We start from the raw sequence: 20,304 nt of genomic DNA, 5'->3' as shown, positions 1-20,304 counted from the left end.
TGGATCGACAATCAACATCTATGGAAACAGCAGTGAGAAATTAATGGATTAAACCAGGCAAATCTGTTGTAAAAGACATCTTTAAAAGGTTTGAAAGCAAATAATGTCCCCTTGAAGACTAAGGTACACCTCTCACTGCATTCACTGCAATCGAGTCAATGCTGACTCATCGTGAACCCCCATGGATTTCCAAGATGGTAACTGTTTGTGGGAACAGAGAGCAGTCTTTCTCCCAAGGAGCTAGTGGTGGTTTTGAACTACCAACCATGTGGATCTCAGCCCAGTGCTTAACCACTACACCACCAGGGCTCTTTACGGTGCACCTAGCCCATGCCATTCCTTCTTTGTTGTCATTAGTCTGGAAGCTCCTCTAAAATCGGTTTACTTTGGGTGATCCTGCTGGCATTTGAAATACCAGTGACATCGCTTCTTAGCATCGCAGCAGTACATGAGCCACCACATACAGTACAGCAAACTGCCAGGCAAGCGGTAGTATTTTCAGTTACCTTACACATGTGAAAATTGAGCACCGAATAAGGAAGACTGAAGTAAAATCAATGCATTTGAATTGTGGTGCTGGGGAAGAATATTGAAAGTACCATGACTACTATAAGGACAAAGCTCTGTGTTGGAAGAAGCTAGGCCAGAGTACTCCTTAGAGGCAAGGGTAGCCAAACTTCTTCTTACATGCTTTTTGACATAATTGTCAGGAGAGACCAGTCCCGGGAGAAGGACAGCATGCTTGGTAAAGCGGAGGGAGGAGCAGTGAAGAGAGGTGGGCCCACAAGGAGATGGATTGACATCATGGCTGCAACAATGAGCTCAGGCACAGGAACAACCAGGCAGTGTCTCATTCTGTTGTGCCTAGCATCACCATGGACCAGAGTGTACTTAATGCCCCCTAACGACAGCAGCCAGCACCATAATATTTTCAATTACCTCATCTGTGTACAAAACCTAGTGAATGAGTAAGGAAGACAGAGAAGATTTGATGTATTTGATTTATGATGTGGTGAATAATATTACTAGGCAGCTAGAAGAATGAATAAATCTGTCTGGGGTGAAGTACAGCCAGAATGCATCCTTAAAAGCAAGGATGAGGTCTCACCTACGTTGGACTTGTTATCAGGAGAGATCCGTCACTGGAAAGGGCCCTCACGCTTGGTAACGCAGAGGGTCATTGAAAGGAAACCCTCACAGCTGGATTGGCACAGCGCCTGCAACAGTGATCACAAACAGCCATAATTCTAAGGATGCACAGGATCGAGCCTGGTTTTATTCTTTTGCATATAGGATTGCTATGTGTTGCAACAACGATATATGATTATATAAAACAAAGATTAAAATTAAAGTCATTAATTTGCTCATCACTTAGCCAATTAAACAGTCTTAACCTGTATCTTACACTCCCTGAATATTAAAATGTAATGCATTAAAAAACAGCAATATACTGTGTTTTTTTCCTTTTCAGAGAGTCCTCTAGTATATATATTAGCAAATATTTGATGGATGAAGGTGCACACCTCCATATATATGATCCAAAAGTACCCAGGGAACAAATAGTTGTGGATCTTTCTCATCCAGGTGTTTCAGCTGATGACCAAGGTAAGGCTTGAGTATGGGCCCCGCCCCCGCTTTTCAACCTCTTAGCCGTGTTTTCTCAGGTTTGAAGTGACCAGCTGTGGGTGAATCTAATGTTTGGTTGTGGGGTTTTTCTTACAATATTCCATAAATCTCCAAAGATTCCAAGATGGCCCTTCTGGAGTAAGATGGGGATGCTCTGGACACTGCACTGTATCTTCCCCACTGGCACTTCAGCCAGACTGCCCCACTTCTCTCAGCGAATTGGCTTCAGCCTAAATTGGAGACTTTTAGGAATCTCAGAGTAGATTACCATCATAGATCCTCAATTCCTTCTCTATTTGTGGTGTAAAAATGCATGACTTCAAATAACTCTTCTCTGGTTCTCCTCATTTGTTGTGCCAGTGGCCCGACTGGTGACCATTTCCAAGGATCCATATGAGGCATGTGATGGTGCTCATGCTGTTGTTATTTGCACTGAGTGGGACATGTTTAAGGTGAGGTGACAAATGATCTTAAGGGGAAATTTCTAGAGGTGTCCTGGTATCAGGGCTCAGTATCTGGGTATGTACATGGTCCAGTCTTCCTCTGTGTCTGTCTGTACAGGAACTGGATTATGAACGCATTCATAAAAAAATGTTGAAGCCAGCCTTTATCTTTGATGGACGGCGTGTCCTGGATAGCCTCCACCATGAACTGCAAACCATTGGCTTCCAGGTAATTAGGATCCCGGACTGTTTTCCTTTGGTTTGTTTGCTCATTTACCTTCTAATGGCATTGAGTTTTGAATTTTAAATATCTTCTTGTTTCAGCAATAACATGACATTAGGACAACTGTTGGTTTGGGGGGAGACTTCTTCAGGATTGTTGTAACTGCTTCAATCTCTCCCTAAATCTGTCATTAAAAGTCATTCTCTCCAGTGTTGCTCTCCCTTATATATAGTATCCAGAGTCATCAGCTGCCCACGATAGAAGGACAGAATGTGCCTGGCCTTAACGTCATATAATGAAGATCCAGTCAGAACCTATATTTGAATATGTTTTTAAAGCTGCAAAATGCTACATAGATGTCAGGTGTATGGCAGTTGTTATTCCCAGCCCACCCAGTTCCTTTGTAGTCTTCTCCAGTTTGTGGCGAGAGTAGAGTGTGGCTGTGGTGGTGTTGGAGGAATGAGGACTACCGTCCCCATGCACACCACTGGGTGCCTGGAGGAAGAGTCTGGTCATTCATCAGGCGTTCACCTTTGAGAACTCTGCTTTGCCCAGGACTACGAGAACTCCAAGGGGAGAGTTCTGGAATGGAGAGTGGTCAGAGCCTTTAAGCTTGCCCAGGACAATACACTTGTATATGTTACTTCTCTCTCAGTTTTACCAGGGGTCCCCAAAGTATTAAAGAGGAGCTCCTTTCTATTTCCTCTGAGCAGTAGAGGGTGGGGTGGAGGGCGAGGTTAGGGGCCAGGCTAGTAAGACCCAAGATACGTGCTGCTCAGATTTTACTGTCAGCCTATGGCTACCCATGAAGCTGTTTCTTTAACATAAGATTGATGATTTTGGATATATGGGGGGAATGTTGATATATAATGTGCAGAATAAAAGTGGATCCTATTTATTGAAAGCTGAAGGTCTGTCGAGCATTATGCATGGTGAACATGTTACTCAGTTTAGTCCTTATCAGGGCCTTGAAGGTAAGTGGTTGCAGCCCCGTTTTACAGGTGAAGGAAAACACCTTGGAGGCTTCAGGTAGGTAACACAGGAAGCGTCCGTGAGGGCTCCAGCTGGGCCGTTCACTCTGAAGCCCGCTCTGAAACAAAGCTGCTGTTGCTCTTGCAACAGTTCTAGCGTAAGGGCAGTGGAGATGAAGGTGGAATGGGAGAGAAAATAGGAACTCCCGGGACACAAGCCTGTTAAATGCTTTTATACCTGCGACTAAAACACTGTTGTTGGTCTGTGCTCTCGAGTTGATTTTTGGCTTAGAGGGAACCCACAGGACAGTGGAATTTCCCCCTGGGGTTTTTCAGACTGAGGTTTAAGAAGCAAGTCTCCCATCACCGCCATCAGTCAGCAGCCAAGTGTTAACTGTTGAGTGTCCAGGGCTCCTAGTTAAACCAGTGGCAGGTGATTCGGTGGGGTTTGAGGGCCTGGTGGTGAGAGGAGCAGAAAGGTGCATGTGTAGGTAGGACTAGGAAAAGTGGGGTACAGATTGATTGACTCAAAGAACAAAACCGAGTAAGGGAACCCAGAACGCTTAGAGCACCCAGACCTCTTGAGAAACTTTTTGTGCTCTTACAAAGAAAGCATGATCTAGGTTCTTGTCCCCGGTTATACTGCATCAGAAAGTTCTGATAGTTATGTAATGTACCTATTAATAATTTTTTCTAAAAATGTTTCCCCCCTAGATTGAAACGATTGGCAAAAAGGTGTCTTCAAAGAGAATTCCATATGCTGCTTCTGGTGAAATTCCAAAGTTTAGTCTTCAGGATCCACCCAACAAGAAACCCCGAGTATAGAACTTGATGGTTCTTTTTTTTTCTTCTTTTAGCGGTTCTTATTTGTCTTTCTTTCTTTGTTCCTAATCATTTTATTGGGGCCACATACAACTCTTATCACAATCCATACATACATCAATTGTATAAAGCACATTTGTACATTCGTTGCCCTCATCATTCTCAAAACATTCGCTCTCCACATAAGCCCCTAGTAACAGCTCCTCATTTTTACCCTCCTTCCCTGCTCCCCACTCTCTTTTGTCTTTTTCTGCTACTTCAGGATGACAGGTCTGACATTCAGTGGTGAATGAAGAAGTATTTTTTAAGGAAATAAAGCTATTTTTTTAATAATCAAGTTTAAATTCACTGTATGATGATCAGCAAATCTGATAATTATGAATTTACAAGGTTTTTAAACATTTTTATAATGTTACATCGGTTATTGAATGAGTGGAAAATAATCATGTTGGTTTTAATGGTGTCAATTTTCTACAATAAAAGAATTAAACTTCAAACACTTCTCAGTTTTAAAACGGCAGCACTTTCATTATCACATTGCTTTGTTAATTTGTCATTGTATATTTTATGCCATGAAATTGCTATGCTAAGTACTGGACTAAGCCTGTTAACCTTTCAGGTTTCTGGTTTAATGGAGTAAAGTGCTTTCATCTCTAGTCTCTAAACTGAGGAAGGAGTATGAACAAGACGGCCTTGTGTTTTTGTTTGTTTTTTAATATGCTAGGACATTTCCCCTCTCCTTTCATTTTAGAATTAATCTTCAGGTACGGTCTAGTGAAAGTTCTGTTGATACTTTTGTTTTAATGAGCTCTATCGTTTGTTTGTTTTGCCTAAAAAGAATGTCCCTGTACAATCAATACATGTATGAGTAGACTCTTTCTCTCTCTTTGATGTTAAGAGAAAATAGGTCATGTAGACTATTTCTCCCCCTTTTTTGTCTCATTTTTCCTTACTGCTCATGGCTTTCTAACCCAAGAGCCAACAGTATGTGTGACCTTGCCCTTGCAGTCTTACTTCTATTCATAATTGTAATTTGTACCCATTTTAAAATAATCTCATGCTTAAATCTAAAGAATAGACTTTTAAATTTAAAAATAAGAATTTGATTGTCAATATGTCTGTTTCTCTTATAGCCGTCGTTGATCTTTATGTTTTTAATGATTGTCTGCTGTTGTGTTTTATTATCACTGAGACACATGTCAGATGTCCACTTGATGCATATGCTCTGTTGAGTTTGTACAGAGAGAGAGATCGGGCCTTTCAGTTTGGTGAGAAGACAGGGATAACTATAAAGATGCGGCAGACGCCTCTGTACAGGTATCCAGTGCATAAATAAAGCAAACGACATCAACAACTGTGTGGGTGTGTTTTGTGTCATGGGCTACCCACCATGACTAATGATCGTGACAGTGTGGGTTTTTTAGGGGGAAAAGTCACTCTTTCCTACTCAAGTAATGCTAGAAGGGGAGCAAATAAAGACAAGCATTGGCCATGGCTAACTCCAGAGCGCCACCTGCAAGCGAAGAAAGGGTTTTATATTATTATATAATTATATTTCAGAAGGTTATATAAATACTTACAGAATAGCCTCAATTTTGCTTTTTGGCGCTTTAAACATACAGACCCCAAAAGAGACAAATATTCCAAGTGTTTGAACATAAAATGAACCTTAATTCATAAACATTTGAGGGATGGATGGAACGATCAAGTAGAATTGATTTTATGTTTCTACCTGAAACATTCTTGTGTTCTGTTTAATAAATTTATACTCTAGCAAAGGTGAACTATCACCTGAAGATGTCTTGCTAAAGTAGAATTAGGAGCTTGTTTTAAACTTCAGGATGCTTCAAGAACTAGGATTAGCCAATAATTCAGTGTAAAGCAGCCTAGTTACTAGAAGGTAGGGGAACTTGTGGCAGATGGCCAAAGAGGACTCGAAAGCTAGGGATTAGTGGTTCAGCGGTAGACTTCTGATGTTTCATGCAGGAGGATCATTGGATTGTGGCCAGCCCCCCCATGCAGACACCATCTGTTCGTCAGTGCAGCATGAGTCACTGTGATGCTGACCAGATGGCAGTAGAGCTTCCACACTGAGCTGGACTAGAAAGAAATGCCTGAAAATGGCCCAAATCTCGTCCAGTAAAAACCCTTTAGATCACAACAGGTCTGGCCTGTTTGTAGTCTCGGGATGGCCAAGACAGGGCAACATTTCCTTTGTTGTGCTTGGGGGTCGCCATAGTTGAGACCAATTTGATGTCAGCTAGCTTTAAATTTCTGTGGTATAATTCCTTCTCTCCTTTTGGACACCAAGTATGGAGGAAGTGAGAGAACCCAGAAACAGAATAGGTAACCTAATAGGGCAATTAGATTTTCATATGAAAAGTCTCAAAAACTGAAAGGTCAACAGTTCAAGTCTGTCAGCTGCTCGTGAGAAAGGAGGTTTTCAACTCTTATCTTTGAAGATTTACAGTCTCGGAAGCCCAAAGAGGCATGTAAGGTCATCTCAAATCATAATCGACGCCCTGGCAATGGATTTGGCTGGAGAATTAAAACTCAGGAGTATAAAAGAGAGGTATATTTATTGGCTAGTATTTGCCACTGAGCTGATGCTGACTCTCAGTGACGTCAGGACCGAGCAGAACTGCGAGTGGCTGGGGGTTTTGAACTGCTGACTGTGGATTGCAGCCCGATTTATGACCACTACGCCATCAGGGCTCCTCAGTATTTGGGAAGTGAAGGGAGGTATTGCATTTTGGTGAGATTAACTAGCATCTAAAATAAGATATAATACATGTGAGTGATCAAGAAGTAGGGAAATTGTTACAAAAGGGTATGTAAAAAAGTAAAACCCCCACTATGTGTTCTCTAGAAGTCATTGTTCAATTTAAAGTTTCTGGCTTTAAATCCTGACTGCCCCACCCATTTGCATGTTTTAAGCTTCTAAGTTACCTGAAAGCCCAGTTGTCCTTGTTTCAAAAATAGATCTTTAATTCACAAAGCGATGCTAAAAGCGATGTGAGCTAAGTATTCACAGAACAGCTCTCTTAGATTTGTTTTCATTTTCTGCTTCCACCCGAACTTGCATATGAGCAATTGGTGGTCTGTTCCACAGTCGTCCCTGGCCTGCTTTTAGCTGCTGATATTGAGCTGCTTCATCTCTTCCCACAGATGTCAATTTGGTTTTAGTTTAGACAGGTAGGTGTTAAGTTGGTAAAGGGGAAGATAATCGTCTACAAGAGGGAGATGGAAGCATAAAAGAGGAAGTGGGGGCAGGGCAAGCTATTGGGGGGGGGGTGTTGATAAATTGTTAAAGCTGATGAATACAAAATTGATCTGATATGTAACCCCACACCTATTTTGCAATAAAAAGTTTTGTTTTTTTAAAAAGGACATGAATGCCAGAAGGTGAAAATCATTGGGAGTCATCTTACAGGTTGGCTTGCCATTCAATGTCAAGCAGTCTGATTCGTGGCAGCTCCATGCGTATCAGTACCGAGGTACCGCATAGGGTTGTCAGTGGCTGATAGCCCAGAGGCACCTCTTTGTGGGACTCAAACTTCTAATCTTTGATTAGCAGTTAAGGACAGTAACTGTTTGCACCATTCAGAGATTCCTGGTTGTTGGCTAGCTTTAGGAGTCTATATCCTACAATGAAAAATCTTACATGTAACCACAGTACAGTGACCAAAATCGGGAAATTAACACTGATCCAATTCTGTACATCTTGCTCATATTTCACCAATTGTCCCAATTATGCCTTCAAAGCAAAAGAAAGCCTGAGGTCCTATGTCTTTGTTTTTAATAAAATATTTTATTAGAGGCTATTATAGCTCTTAAAACAATCCATGCATCAATTGTATTAAGCACATTTGTACATATGTTGTCATTATCAAAAACGTTTTCTTTCTACTTGAGCCCTTGGTATCAGCTTCTCTTTTTACTCCTCTTCCCCTACCAGCCCACCTTCGTGAACCCTTGATAAATTATAAATTAGTATTTTCATATCTTATACCGTCCACTGTCTCTGTTGTTCATCCCCCTTGGGGTGGGGGTGTTACACATCGATCAATGCAATCAGTTCCCCCCTTCCACCTTCCCCCTACCCTCATGGTATTGCTACTTCAATTATTGTTCTGAGGGTTTATCTGTCCTAGATTCTCTCAATACACATGCTCTGGTCTAGGCTGATTTGTAAGCTAGACCTGGGGTCATGATAGTGGTAGGGAGGAAGCATTAAAGAACCAGAGGAATGTTGTGTGTTTCCCTGGTGTTATACTGCACCCTGGCTGGCTCATCCTTGTGACCCTTCTGTGAGGGGATGTCCAATTGTCTACAGATGGGTTTGGGGTCTTCTGATACCTGCTCCCGTTGACACCTCGTGGTATCGATACTCTCATTATTGGTCCTGAGGGGTTTATCTGTCTTTGATTCCCTGTGTTGAGAGCTTTTATCTGTACCTGTGTACATGCTCTGGTTTAGCCGGATTTGTAAAGTAGAACTGGGGTCATGATAGTGGGGGGCGGGGGAGAGGAAGCATTAAAGAACTAGAGGAATGTGTGTTTTGCTGATGCTATGCTGCAAACTGACTGGCTCGTCCTTGTGACCCTTCTGTGTGGGGATGTCCAATTGTCTTCATATGGGCTTTGGGTCTCCATTCCAAACCCCCTCATTTGCACCAATATGAGTGGTTGTTTTGGGTCTTCTGATGCCTGATACCTGCTCCTGTTGATACCTCATGGTCACACAGGCTGGTGTGCTTCTTCCATATGGGCTTTGTTGCTTCCCTGCTTGATGGCCGCTTGTTTAACTCCAAGCTTTTAAGACCCCAGGTGCTATATCTTGTAATAGCCTGGTACTATCAGCTTTCTTCACCACATTTGCTTATGCACCATTTTGTCTTCAGCAGATCATGTTGGGAAGGTGAGCATCACAGAATGCCAGGATATTAGAACAAAGTGTTTTTGCATTGAGGGAGGACTTGAGTAGAGGTCCAATACCTGTCTGCTACCTTGATACTTAACATAAATATATGTATATAGACCTATATCCCTATAATTATATATTAATATATTTACATATATACATGCCTATATTTATACCTTTATAAATGTCTTTTGCCTCCCAGTTCTTTCCTCTATTTCCTTTTCCTTTCCTCCTGTCCCATTATCAGGTTCAACCTTCATCAGCTCTCTGTTTCCTCTTGGCTACATTGCACTTGATCAAACCAGATGTTTTACACCTTCGTCCTCATTGATTTTAGATATTTTGTTGTTCCTTTGTCCCTAGGTTTGTTAGGTAGCCCCTCCCTTTTCCCCACCGCTCCCTGACCCCAGCCATCGGTCCCATTGTTTTCTCATTGGAATTGTTTATCTTGCCTATCTTATATAGATATACATGAAAGAAAAAAGAGAAAAAATTAAGGGCCTCTAAATAGTTCCAGGGCTGTCTGCTGACCAGTATGTATGTTTTCCGATAGAGTCTGATGAGGTGCCAAGCCCTGCCTTCCGAGCATGAAGCCTGTTTTCAGGGTCCCTCAGGGACTGAGTAGCTTTGCTCACCTTGCTGCTCTGTTGCGCTTCCTCTGTGTCTCACCCCAGTGTGGGGGGGGATTTCAGATCCGGCATAATTTCTGCACTGTGTCTCCAGTACTGTCCCCTGCAGCCCTGTGGGTCAGTGAGGGGAAGCCGTGTCTTGTAGGGCCAGCGTTGCGGTCCTCTCTGTGCCTTGGCTGCTCTAAGCAGGAGTGTCATCCTCGGGGCTTGGGCCAGGAGGTCCTATGTTTTATTCAGTTCTCACTAAAAAAAAAAAAAAACCAAACCCACTGCCATCGATTCCTTCTGACTCAGCAACCCTGTACAACAGAGTAGAATTCTCCACAGGGTTTCCGATACTTAGATCTGTATGCAAGCAGACAGCCTCGTTTTTCTCTTGGGAAGTTGCTGGTGAGTTTTAAATGCTTGCCTTGCTGTTAGCAGCCCAGTACTTCATGCACTGAGCAACAGTCTCGGAAACTCACAGGGGCAGTTCCATCCTCATAGGGTCACTATGAGTCACCATCAAGTCAATGGCAGTGAGAGTTTGTTTCTCACCCAAGTTCATACCTATCTACCTTATAGCCTATTGTTGCTCCTCTCACTGCTGCCTAAACCTTTTCTGAATTCTTTTGTTTTTTTGCAGTTACTATTTCTTACTTTGTAAGAGATACTAGATGATGGAATTGTTCATCAGACTCTCCCTTTGATGATTCCTACATGAATCAATTAATTTGACAATGGTAGTTGCTCATTGGCCTAAGTTTGTACCTTGTTTATACCATTTCTAGGCTATGACATCTTGGCCCAGATAGTCAGCCTTTCTTAAGTGTCCTTTTCGGAGCTTTCCCTGACCTAACTCGTTGGGTCTCGGAACCCGCCCGGGCGCTCAAGATGCCCCCGCCCTTCTCTGCTCTCCCCTCCCGGGAGTTCTTTCCCTGCCTCAATAAAATCTTTCTCAACTCAAAAAAAAAAAAAAAAGCGTCATTTTCTTGAGACTTAAACCTGTTTATATGCAAATAATGTGAACATTGTATGTTGCTTTGCAAACTACATAATTTCCTTGTGTATACATTTCTTATTCATCCTAAGCTCATTATACACAAAAATATGCTAATATATTTTAGAACATGTTTTTGAATACTACATTACATAATTCATGTAAAGCATTAGGCACAGGACTAGGTCCACAGTAAACACTCAACAAATGTGAAGTGTTGGGGTAGCTTTACTGGTTGCCTTTCCAGCAGCCTCCATTCCTCATTCTGCCTCTTAACAGAACCCTGTGATCAGATATCCACCCCTTCCTGCTTGCTAAACCACGATCCCAAGATAGGCCTAGTTTTTTAATTAAACCCACTGTCAAGAGTCGATTCCAACTCAGCAACCCTATATAGGGTTTCCCGGGGCTTTATAAATCTTTACAGGAGCAGACAGCCTCAACTTCCTCTCACAGTGACACTGGTGTTCTTGAACCCTTGACCTTGCAGTTAGCAGCCCAGTGTTGATCACTTGCCCAGTGCTTGCTTCAGGAACAGCCAGGTGACCACTGCAGGCTCCCGAGACTTGAGCGGCAGTCGAAGTGAGTCTCCTAGCACGTTTCCCAGAGAGCTACAGGAAAAGATGCTTCCTTTTCACCCTCGGGATGTTGTGGCCGAATGCTATGCCTGCACATCTGGTTGTGACAGCTTCAGCCACCATGCCGACAGCCTGGGGTGGCGTCAACTGAGGGCAGTGAAGATAAGAGACGGAAAAGAATCTAGGTCCTTGGTGACTTTGTCAACCCTGAATGCTAGTTCCTGGTTGATGAGCTCAGAAACATCCTGTTGCATGAAATCACTTTGGATAGGCGTTTTTTATTATTTAAAGATGACAGCATCTAATTTTAGAGGTTTGTCCTCATACTTATTTTTTTTAATCATTTTATTGGGGGCTCGTACAACTCATCACAGTCCATACCTACATCCATTGTGTCAAGCACATTTGTACATTTATTGCCATCATCATTCTCAAAACATTTGCTTTCTGCTTGAGCCCTTCCTTTTAGCTCATTTTCCCCCCTCCCTCCCTGTTCCCCCTCCCTCATGAACCCTTCATGATTGATAAATTATTACTATTTTGTCATATCTTACATCTCCCATCACCTACTTTTCTGTTGTTCATCCCCCAGGGAGGAGGTAATATGTAGATCCTTGTAATCGGTTCTCCCTTATACTTATTTTTTTTTAATTATTTTATTGGAAGCTCTTACAGCTCTTATCACAATCCATACATCCATTCATTGTGTTAAGCACCTTTGTACATTTGTTGCCATCATTATTGTCAAAACATTTTCTTTCTACTTGAACCCTTGGTATCAGCTCATTTCCCCCCTCCCTCCCCCATGAATCCTTGATAATTTACAAATTATTATTTCTTTCATGTCTTACACCGACCACTGTCTCCCTCAAGGAAAGAATCAGAAGGTGAGTAGAGCAAAATCGCACTGACGGCAGCCGAGAGAGCTGTGAGTAGATAGGCTTCATGCCTGGGCCTCCCAGCCTGCAGAGAGGGCCGTGAGGCCCACTGAGGAAGGTGGCTGGGCAGCCCCGTCAGCTAGTGGAGAGGGGCTAGCTGTCGGGCAAGCTCATTATACTCACATCTGGGTTTTGTTGTATAGGTCGACAGTGGTGACCTGAGGAAGAAAGTTCATAATTACGAGTAATCAAATTCTCTTTTTGACTTAAACCACCAGCCGCTCGCCCCATGGGAGAAAGACGAGGCTCTCCGCTCCCACACAGGTTTACACTCTCTGTAGCAGTCTCTGCCGGATGCTGGGACAGTCTCCATGGCAGTGCTTTGTTAGGGGAGGGAGGGAGGGTAGTTGATTCCACATGATCTTTAGAAAGGATGTTGTAAACTATGTACAGCATCTAGCAAGTTCCGTCTTAAATAAGTATTTATTATAAAAATAAAGCATAAATTAGAAAATTGGTTACATTTTTATTTAATCCAAAGGAGCCATCTATACTTAGATTCACTTCCTTAAAAAAAATGTCATCCAGCCGATTACTGGTTCCTAGCAGCCCTTTTGTCCATTTATCATGATGCTCATTCGGCGACCCGGTGGTCAGGATTTCTGTTTCCTTCCCGTGAAGATGTAAGCCACAGTAAAAGCTGTAGTCTTCCTCCAGTCCTGATCCCACATTCTGCTTCCGAGGGTCCAGCTCCCCAAGTTATTTGCTCTGTGTACAGATTGAATAAATGTGATGAAAGGATACAACCTTGATGCATACCTTTCTTGGTTTTAAACATCTTTGTTCTGTTCAAAGGAGCCCTGGTGTACTGACAGGTAAGCACTGTACTGCTAACCACAAGGTCGGTGGTTCAAACCCACCAGCTGCTTCAAGAGAGAAAGTTGAAGTTATCTGTTCCCATAGAGATTTATAGCTTTAGAAACCCTCTGTGGCGTCACTAAGAGTCAGAACCAACCCAGTGCCAGTGGGTTGGGTTTGGGATTTATTCTGTTTTGATGACTACCTCTTGGTCTGTGTGCTGGTTCCCTGTGAGCACAATGCAGTGTTCTAAAGTCCCCATTTTTCTCAGTATCGTCTTTAGTTTACTAGGAACTTCACCGACAAATAACTTTGTATTGTGAAACACAGGCAAACATCTTCCTAGTATGCTCTGCTTTTAGTTAAGAGCCATTTGAAGTCAGCAATGGTATCTCTTGTTCCACATCCTCTTCTGGAACTGGCTTGAATTTCTAGTAATTCCTGTCAATGTATGGTTGCAGCTATATTTGAATCATTGCCAGCAAAATCTTAACTTGCATGTGATATTAAGGATATGATTCAATAATTTCTACATTCTGTTGCAGCACCTGGATTTGGAGTAGGCATAAATATGGATTTCTTCCAGGTGTTTGGCCAGGAAACAGTTTTCCAAATTTCTTGGCACTGACCAGTGAGCATTTCCAGGGTTGCGTCCATTTGCTGAAACTAATAACGTGTGGGAGCTTATTTTAGATGATTATGTAGTTTTCTTCATTTTAATAATGATGTATTTGTCCTAATAAGCCTTCAAAAAAAAAAAAAAGCCTTCAAATAGATAACTTACAAATTGTAGTTGTCATATTGTAGGGTGGATGTTGCTGTGCCACTTCAAGCTCCGCCAAGGTTGTATCCTTGGCCGTAATGGACACATTTCGGCAGGGTTTTCTGACTAAGACAGACCAGGAAGAAAGGCCTACTGATCGATTTTCAGAAATAAGTCGATGTAAACTCTCTGTATCGCAAGAGTATTACTTAATTTAGTGATGGAAGATGACCCCTCAGGTTGGAAGACACACAGTGATCCCTTGGACAACCTTCAGAACTGGGACCAGCTCCACTCCCAGAGCTCACCTTCAGCCCCACAGCGCCATAAGGTGAACAGTCACCCCGTGAGCAATGGACGATCCACCATACAAGGCGACAGACCAGGGCAGCATTTCCTCAAAACCCAAACTCAGAAGATGCGAAGGGACTGGCGGTGTGTGGGGGTGGGTGGCAGGGTTGGGGGGGTGATGAATGGAAGCAAAGAGTCCAAGGAGGAAGTGGGAGAAAGTGCTGTTGTACAAAGGGTTTACACGAAACAAACACGTATCCACAGGGGCCACACGCGAATGGAGGGGAGCTGAGGAATAGTTCTAAGGCAGCGCGGCCCGAGTAACAGTTCATCCTGTCGGAGCAGCAGTCATCGTTCGTTCCCAATGGGAACGAACAGGAACACCCAAACAGAATATGTGGTTGTTTCTGTTCACCTGAAAGTCCAGGCTTGGTGGGGAACTCCTAGCCCTCAGAGACCCAACTTTCTTCATCTGGTGTCCCGCCATCCTTGACCCAGGTCTCTTCACGAGGTCCAGCACCAACCATCAAGTTCTTGAGGAGTCAGCTGGGAGGGGAGAAAGGCCCAAAGGAAAGGCAACACCGCACCCCCCCACATCGGCCCCCCACCCCACAGCAACCCCCTGCCCCACCCCTGCCCCTTGAAAAGCACCCCCAGAAGGCACACCGGTCACTTCTGTTCACAAACTGTGGGCCAGAAGTCAGTGGCACTTCCAAGACCAGCTGCAAAGGAGTGTGGGAGGTGTGTTTTTTTGACAGAATGGCCATTTGGCAGCTAAAAATGCTATGATTGTAGAAGGGAGTTGCAGAAATCAGGGCTAATTACCCGGCTCAACCTCACCCATCACAGCTTTGCTTTTCTGGCTGCGATGGCTGTTTGTTCATCGTGGTAGAGACAACTGTCAGGGGAGCCAGTCCCTAACAAATCATCACAGGTCTGGCAGGCGCAATTGTACAGTGATAAGTAAAGATTAAAGTCATAGATAATAAGAGAGATGGAAATAAAGAAGTCAGACACATTTCATGGTCCCATGCTCACCTCAGTCCTGCTCGGTGGTCCATGTGAGGATGTGGAAGGTGGGAATTGCAGGAGCGAGTGAGAGCAGTTTATTACTAACCAAGGCTTATAGATCCTTTCTAGGATGTGCAAGCCCCTAATTACAGGTAGACCTGTGTCAGAGGAAAAGGTTGTGCTATAGGTAATATAGTAATGGGAGAGGGACGATCTAGGGGTATACATGCAATAGGAAGAGGAGGGATTGGGGGTACACATGTGACAAGATGGGTGGATCCTAGTTTCAGCGAGGCAGCCTAACTTTGGATGTCACTGAGCAGAATTGACCTGTTCTCTGGTTCTCCATGGAAACCATTATCAGTAGGGTGTGAACCCCACCTACAGTGGACCAGACTGGAAAGCCTTCACTGAGAAGTAATCCATTGTCCTTAACAGCAGGGAATGGGCCACCACGGGGACCAGAATGCATCTGCCTCCCACTATATGCTGGCAAATAGCCTTTAATGTTTGACGTATCTTTGGGGGAGACAAAGCTGGGGAAGTCTTTTGTATCCCACACTTAACGTTTCAGTTAAAACGAATTCAAGTTTTAAAATTCATTCAACTTCCCCCAAAATTAATATATAGTACCCTCGTTCACACATAGATCAGGCAATATTTGCAAGTGTTATAACTGAATGACAGACGTTCAGGGAGCACAGCAGTAGGTGCTATGTGTTAATAGCAACACTGAACTTTGGAAATTCTGGGGCTAGTTTCTATAACAAGTTTTGTGACAGCTTAAGAATAACTCTTAACTCTGAGGTGAAAATGCTTGCTGTTGTTCTCTCTACCAGTGAAACACAGGAAAAAGCTGCGAGCACAACAGCCAGGGCTCTGGAAACCCAGAGAGGAGCTTGCAGCTTGGAAACCAGATGATGCTATTCTTTAAAAAAAGGAACGGAATGTATTGGTCAGCCGCTCAGCATGACTCCTTCTTTTCCACGGCCGTCATGTCTGAGTCTCCTAGACAGCCTGAGCAGCTGTGGAAACGCTTCCGCACAGGGCTGAGCTCGGAAACCACTGATGCGCGTCTGCGCATGGAGTGAGCTCACAGAGTGCGTGGTGATGAGTGATCCCAGCACCGAGTGCTCCCGGGGCTGTGGAGGAGGTGGCAGCGAACAAAGGTGGCATCACACCAGGTGGGTGGAAGAGCAAAAGGGGGTTCTCTCTTTGCAAGAGAAAACTCTCAGACCTCAGATGCCCACTTCCTTGTGAAAAAGATGTTTGTGGGTCGCATTGAAGACGACACTGAAGTGAAGGAAATCAAGCCTGACCTAGGCAGTGGCAAGAACAGGGGCTTCGCTTTCCCCCCTAAGTTTTGATGACACGATTCCACAGATAAGACTGTCGTTCATTAAAAACAAAACACACTGTCATTCAGAAATTCCATGCAGCGAATGGTCACAGTTTGAGCCTTGCTGAAACAAGAAGTGGCCGGTGCCTCCTCCAGCCCAAGGTCACGGTGGTCTGGAAACACTGTGGAGTGCTTTGGGTGGTCAAAGAGGAAGCTCAGTGGGGGCGGTGTCTTTGGTGGCAGCTGTGGTGGATCTAGAGGAAGCAAGGAGGGCTATAGTGGATTTGGTAATGTTGGAAGCAATTTTGGAGCTGGTGGAAGCTACGATGATTTGGGTAATTACAACCATCAATTCTGGACCCATGAAGGGAGGAAACTTTAGAGGCAGATGTTCTGGCCTTTATGGTAATCGAGGTCAATACTCTGCCAAACCACAAAACTAAGGAGGCTCTGGAGGTTCAAGCAGCGGAGCAATGGCCGAGTGGCAGGTTTCAAGCACTGCCAGGAAGCAGAGCTTGGCAGAAGCAGAGAAGCGGGAGGGAAGCCACAAGTTACTAGAGTTGTGAATTCGGGGTTGGCAAGGATTAGCTGCTCCCACAAAGGTTTGACATGACATTCATGTGTATAGGCAGCAAGAGGAGACTGGCGGCTATGTATTGGGCTGTTAACCACAAGGTCAGCAGTTCAAACCACCAGCTGCTCTGCAGAAGGGGCTTTCTACCCCTGTAGAGTTATGGTCTTGGAAATGCACAAGGGCAGTTCTATCCTGCCCTATAGGGTTACCATGAGCTGGTATCGAGTTCAATGGCAGCGAGTTTGGTTTTTGACATGGATAGAGAAAGGCAGAGGACTGTCTTTGTGCCTAACCATGGCAAGGCTTATTTTAATTTCTGATCTGTGGAAAGTCTGAAGCATTCCAATAGTTTTAACATCGTGGTGTGTTTTTTCCCTTCCTTTTGCACCCATGCTGTTGATTGCTGAAGATAACAGTCTGATCCTGATGCCGAATAATTCTTTTAGAAAGTAAGAAAAGACAGAGGAAAAGAATAAACGAAAAACCTTGGCAGGAGAATCATTGGAACTCTGGTGTAAAATAATTAAAGTAGTAGTGCGCGCACGCGCGCGCGTGTTCACATCCCTCTCAGCTGCTGTTCATGATGCCGAGTCTACCACCTGCTGATTCTTTCCCTGGTGTGCTCTTCCCCTCATTCTGCCTAAGGCCGCAGTACTCCTCCTGATGATGATGATGATGATGATGATGATGAAGCCTCCAGAGGAGGAGTGCTTTGAGCATCATGTACGAAAACCCTATTCAAATGGGCGTTGTCAAGGAGGACATTTGGTCTCTCGCCAGACAGTGGGCTTCAGGGTTGTCTCTCACTACCATCGAGGAAATGGCAACTCGTAGCAGCACCCCCTGTGGGTTTCCCAGGCTGTCACTGTTTACAGGAGGAGGAAACCTAGGCTTTTTCCTGAGGAGCTGCTGGGTTTTGAACTGCTGACCACGAGGATGGCAGCCAAACTTGTAACCACCACACCACCAGGGCTCCATTTGAGTCAGTAGTTGGAAAATGGGCAAGAGTCTCTGTGAGGCGAGGAGAGTCCCCCACAAATCATCACAGGTCCAGTAGGCGCAATTGTACAGCGATAATACGTAAAGATTATAGTAAAGTCATAGAGAGCATGAGAGGTAGAGCAGAGATTGGAATAATGGAGTCAGACACAATTCATGGTAGCATGCTCACCTCAGCCCCGCTTGGTGGTCCTCATGGGGGGAGCCTGGCCACAAGAGCAGGAAAGAGCCTCGGGCACGAGAGCCCCCACTTTATTGCTAACCAAGGGTTATATCTCATTTGGGGGACATGATTACAGGTAACCACATGTCCCAGGAAGGGGCAGTACAATAGGCATAGACATTGTAGGAAGGGGATGTATGATAGGCATAAGCATAACAGGAAGGGGATGAGCTAGGGGTGTGCCCATAGGAATGGGAAGGTCTAGGGGTATACATGTGACAAGATGGGCGGACCCTAGATTCACGATGGCAACCTAACCTTGGTCATCCTTGGGCAGGTTTGACCTCTCTGGTGTCTCCTACAAGGAAACAGACAACTACTATCCTTATCAGAAGGGAGTGGGCCCTACTTGTTGTGGGATAAACAGTGGTGACTTCTTGGTCTAGATGGCTGATAGCTCTTAGGGAGAATGACCCCGATCTACTTCTGATGACCTCCAAGTCATTCGCAAGCAGCTAAGTTTGGCATATATTTGGTGGAGACAACTTGGGAGAAATCCTTCTGTTTCCCACAAGTCTCTCTGCTATTTGGTTTCTGAAACCCCCCTGAACTTACCACTTTTTATGATATATAGCAAATATATATATGACATGTATATAATAAATATCCATGCATTTTGTGATATAGTGGGTTACATGGGTAGCTGCTAACCCCAAGGTCAGTAATTTGAAATTACCCGTGGCTCCGAGGGAGAAAGATGAGGCTTTGTACTTCCATAGAGTTAACAGTCTCTGTATAATTCTTTTTCATATGATTAAACTATTGCGTTGTATAAGTGAATTATATGAAAATATATCTTTTTTTAAAAATTGTCTCACAAACCCAGAGGCAGTTCTGGTCTGGCACACTGGGTCGTGGTAACTAGAATGGGTGCAATGGCAGTGAGTGTGGTTTCAGTTTGACTAGTATTTAGCTGTATCACCGGAATTTTCCCCATACCGTGCAACCAAAAGGGAGCCCTGCTGGTATAGTGATTACATGTTGGACTACTAACCGCAAGGCCAGCAGTTCAAAACCACAAGCTGCTCCTCAGGCAAAATATGGGGGCTTTCTATTTCTGCAAAGAGTTACAGTCTTGGAAACTCACCCTGTCCTATAGAGTTGCTATGAATCGGCATCGAATCAATAGTAGTGAGTTTTTGTTTTTTTTGTTTCAAAACAACCAAAAAGGGAACAGACTGCTGAGTATGATCAAAGGAACCCTGGGTGTATACTGTTATGCACTGCACTGCTAACCAGTTGAACTGAGTTGGCAGTTCAAACCTACCAACTTCTCCATGAGATCGGAGGCTATCTGCTCCCATGAAGATTGACAGGTGTAAAACCAAGTTCTCTGTAGTAGAAGTCACTAAGAGCCAGACAGAACTGACTCGATGGCAGCCTGTTTAGATAGAGGTGATAAAAGGCTGCAAATATCATCCATGATTCCAAGTTTCACCTTTGTGTTATCAGAATAGGCTTATTTGCTTTTGAAGAAATTTGGAACTTCTAAACAAAGCATTAATACAATAAAGTACCATTTTCATCTATTTTGTATTTGGTTCCGTGAAAATTTCATTTGACAAAATGACTCTCCTGCTAAAAAGATTTGATCACCATTGAAAACCCGGATGACGTCACAAAGCCAAAGCCTGAAATTACTTCAATTTTTTTTTGTGTGTGAATTAAAACGACTTTGAAGTGGGTGGTCGCCTGGGATGTTTGGAGTTAATTTCACACAGCACCAAATTAGGAGTCCTGGGGGCCCAGAGGTTAAAGTGCTCAGCTGATACAGAAAGCCAGCCCTTCAAACGCACCGGCTGCCCTTTGGGGAAACCCGTGGGGCTCTGCACCAACACAGAGCCGGGAACCCTTTGCGGCAGCTCTGCTTTGTCCGAGAGGCTTGACAGTGTTGATGGGAGCCAGGATGGACTTGGTGACGATGTTCCTTTGTTAAATAAAGAAGTCGAATCTATGTCTAGCTGTTTCCTTTAGGTTAAATTAAAACGTACACCATTTTCAAAGTTACGCGCTCCTCTACTTATCTTAAAAACTGAAACAGGAGTAGCTATACATATTTACATATTTTACAACTTTGAGGTGGGGGTAAAATTATGTAGGCACTGTACCCCTACCCTCCCACCCCCCAAAAGAAGAAAAAACTCAACCAACTCTCCTGTCATTGAGTCCATCCT

General features: G+C 43.9%; 1 protein-coding gene across 1 annotated transcript in view; it reads left to right on the top strand.

Moving 5' to 3' along the window:
• Positions 1-4,171, top strand: part of UGDH (UDP-glucose 6-dehydrogenase) — a 30,623-nt gene extending 26,452 nt beyond the window's left edge. The window contains exons 9-12 of the mRNA XM_004703162.2: positions 1,472-1,605; positions 1,987-2,078; positions 2,188-2,298; positions 3,978-4,171. Coding sequence (XP_004703219.1) covers positions 1,472-1,605; positions 1,987-2,078; positions 2,188-2,298; positions 3,978-4,088 — 448 coding nt within the window. The 3' untranslated portion in view covers positions 4,089-4,171. The remainder of the gene's footprint in view (positions 1-1,471; positions 1,606-1,986; positions 2,079-2,187; positions 2,299-3,977) is intronic.
• Positions 4,172-20,304: the final 16,133 nt, after the last annotated feature.

The sequence above is a fragment of the Echinops telfairi genome, unplaced genomic scaffold, assembly GCF_000313985.2.
Source record: "Echinops telfairi isolate 266 unplaced genomic scaffold, ASM31398v2 ScPeMD7_7468;HRSCAF=8506_0, whole genome shotgun sequence".
Classification (NCBI taxonomy): Eukaryota; Metazoa; Chordata; class Mammalia; order Afrosoricida; family Tenrecidae; genus Echinops; species Echinops telfairi.
The sequence above is the reverse complement of the archived record's forward strand: the minus strand, read 5'-3'. Positions and strand labels throughout refer to the sequence as shown.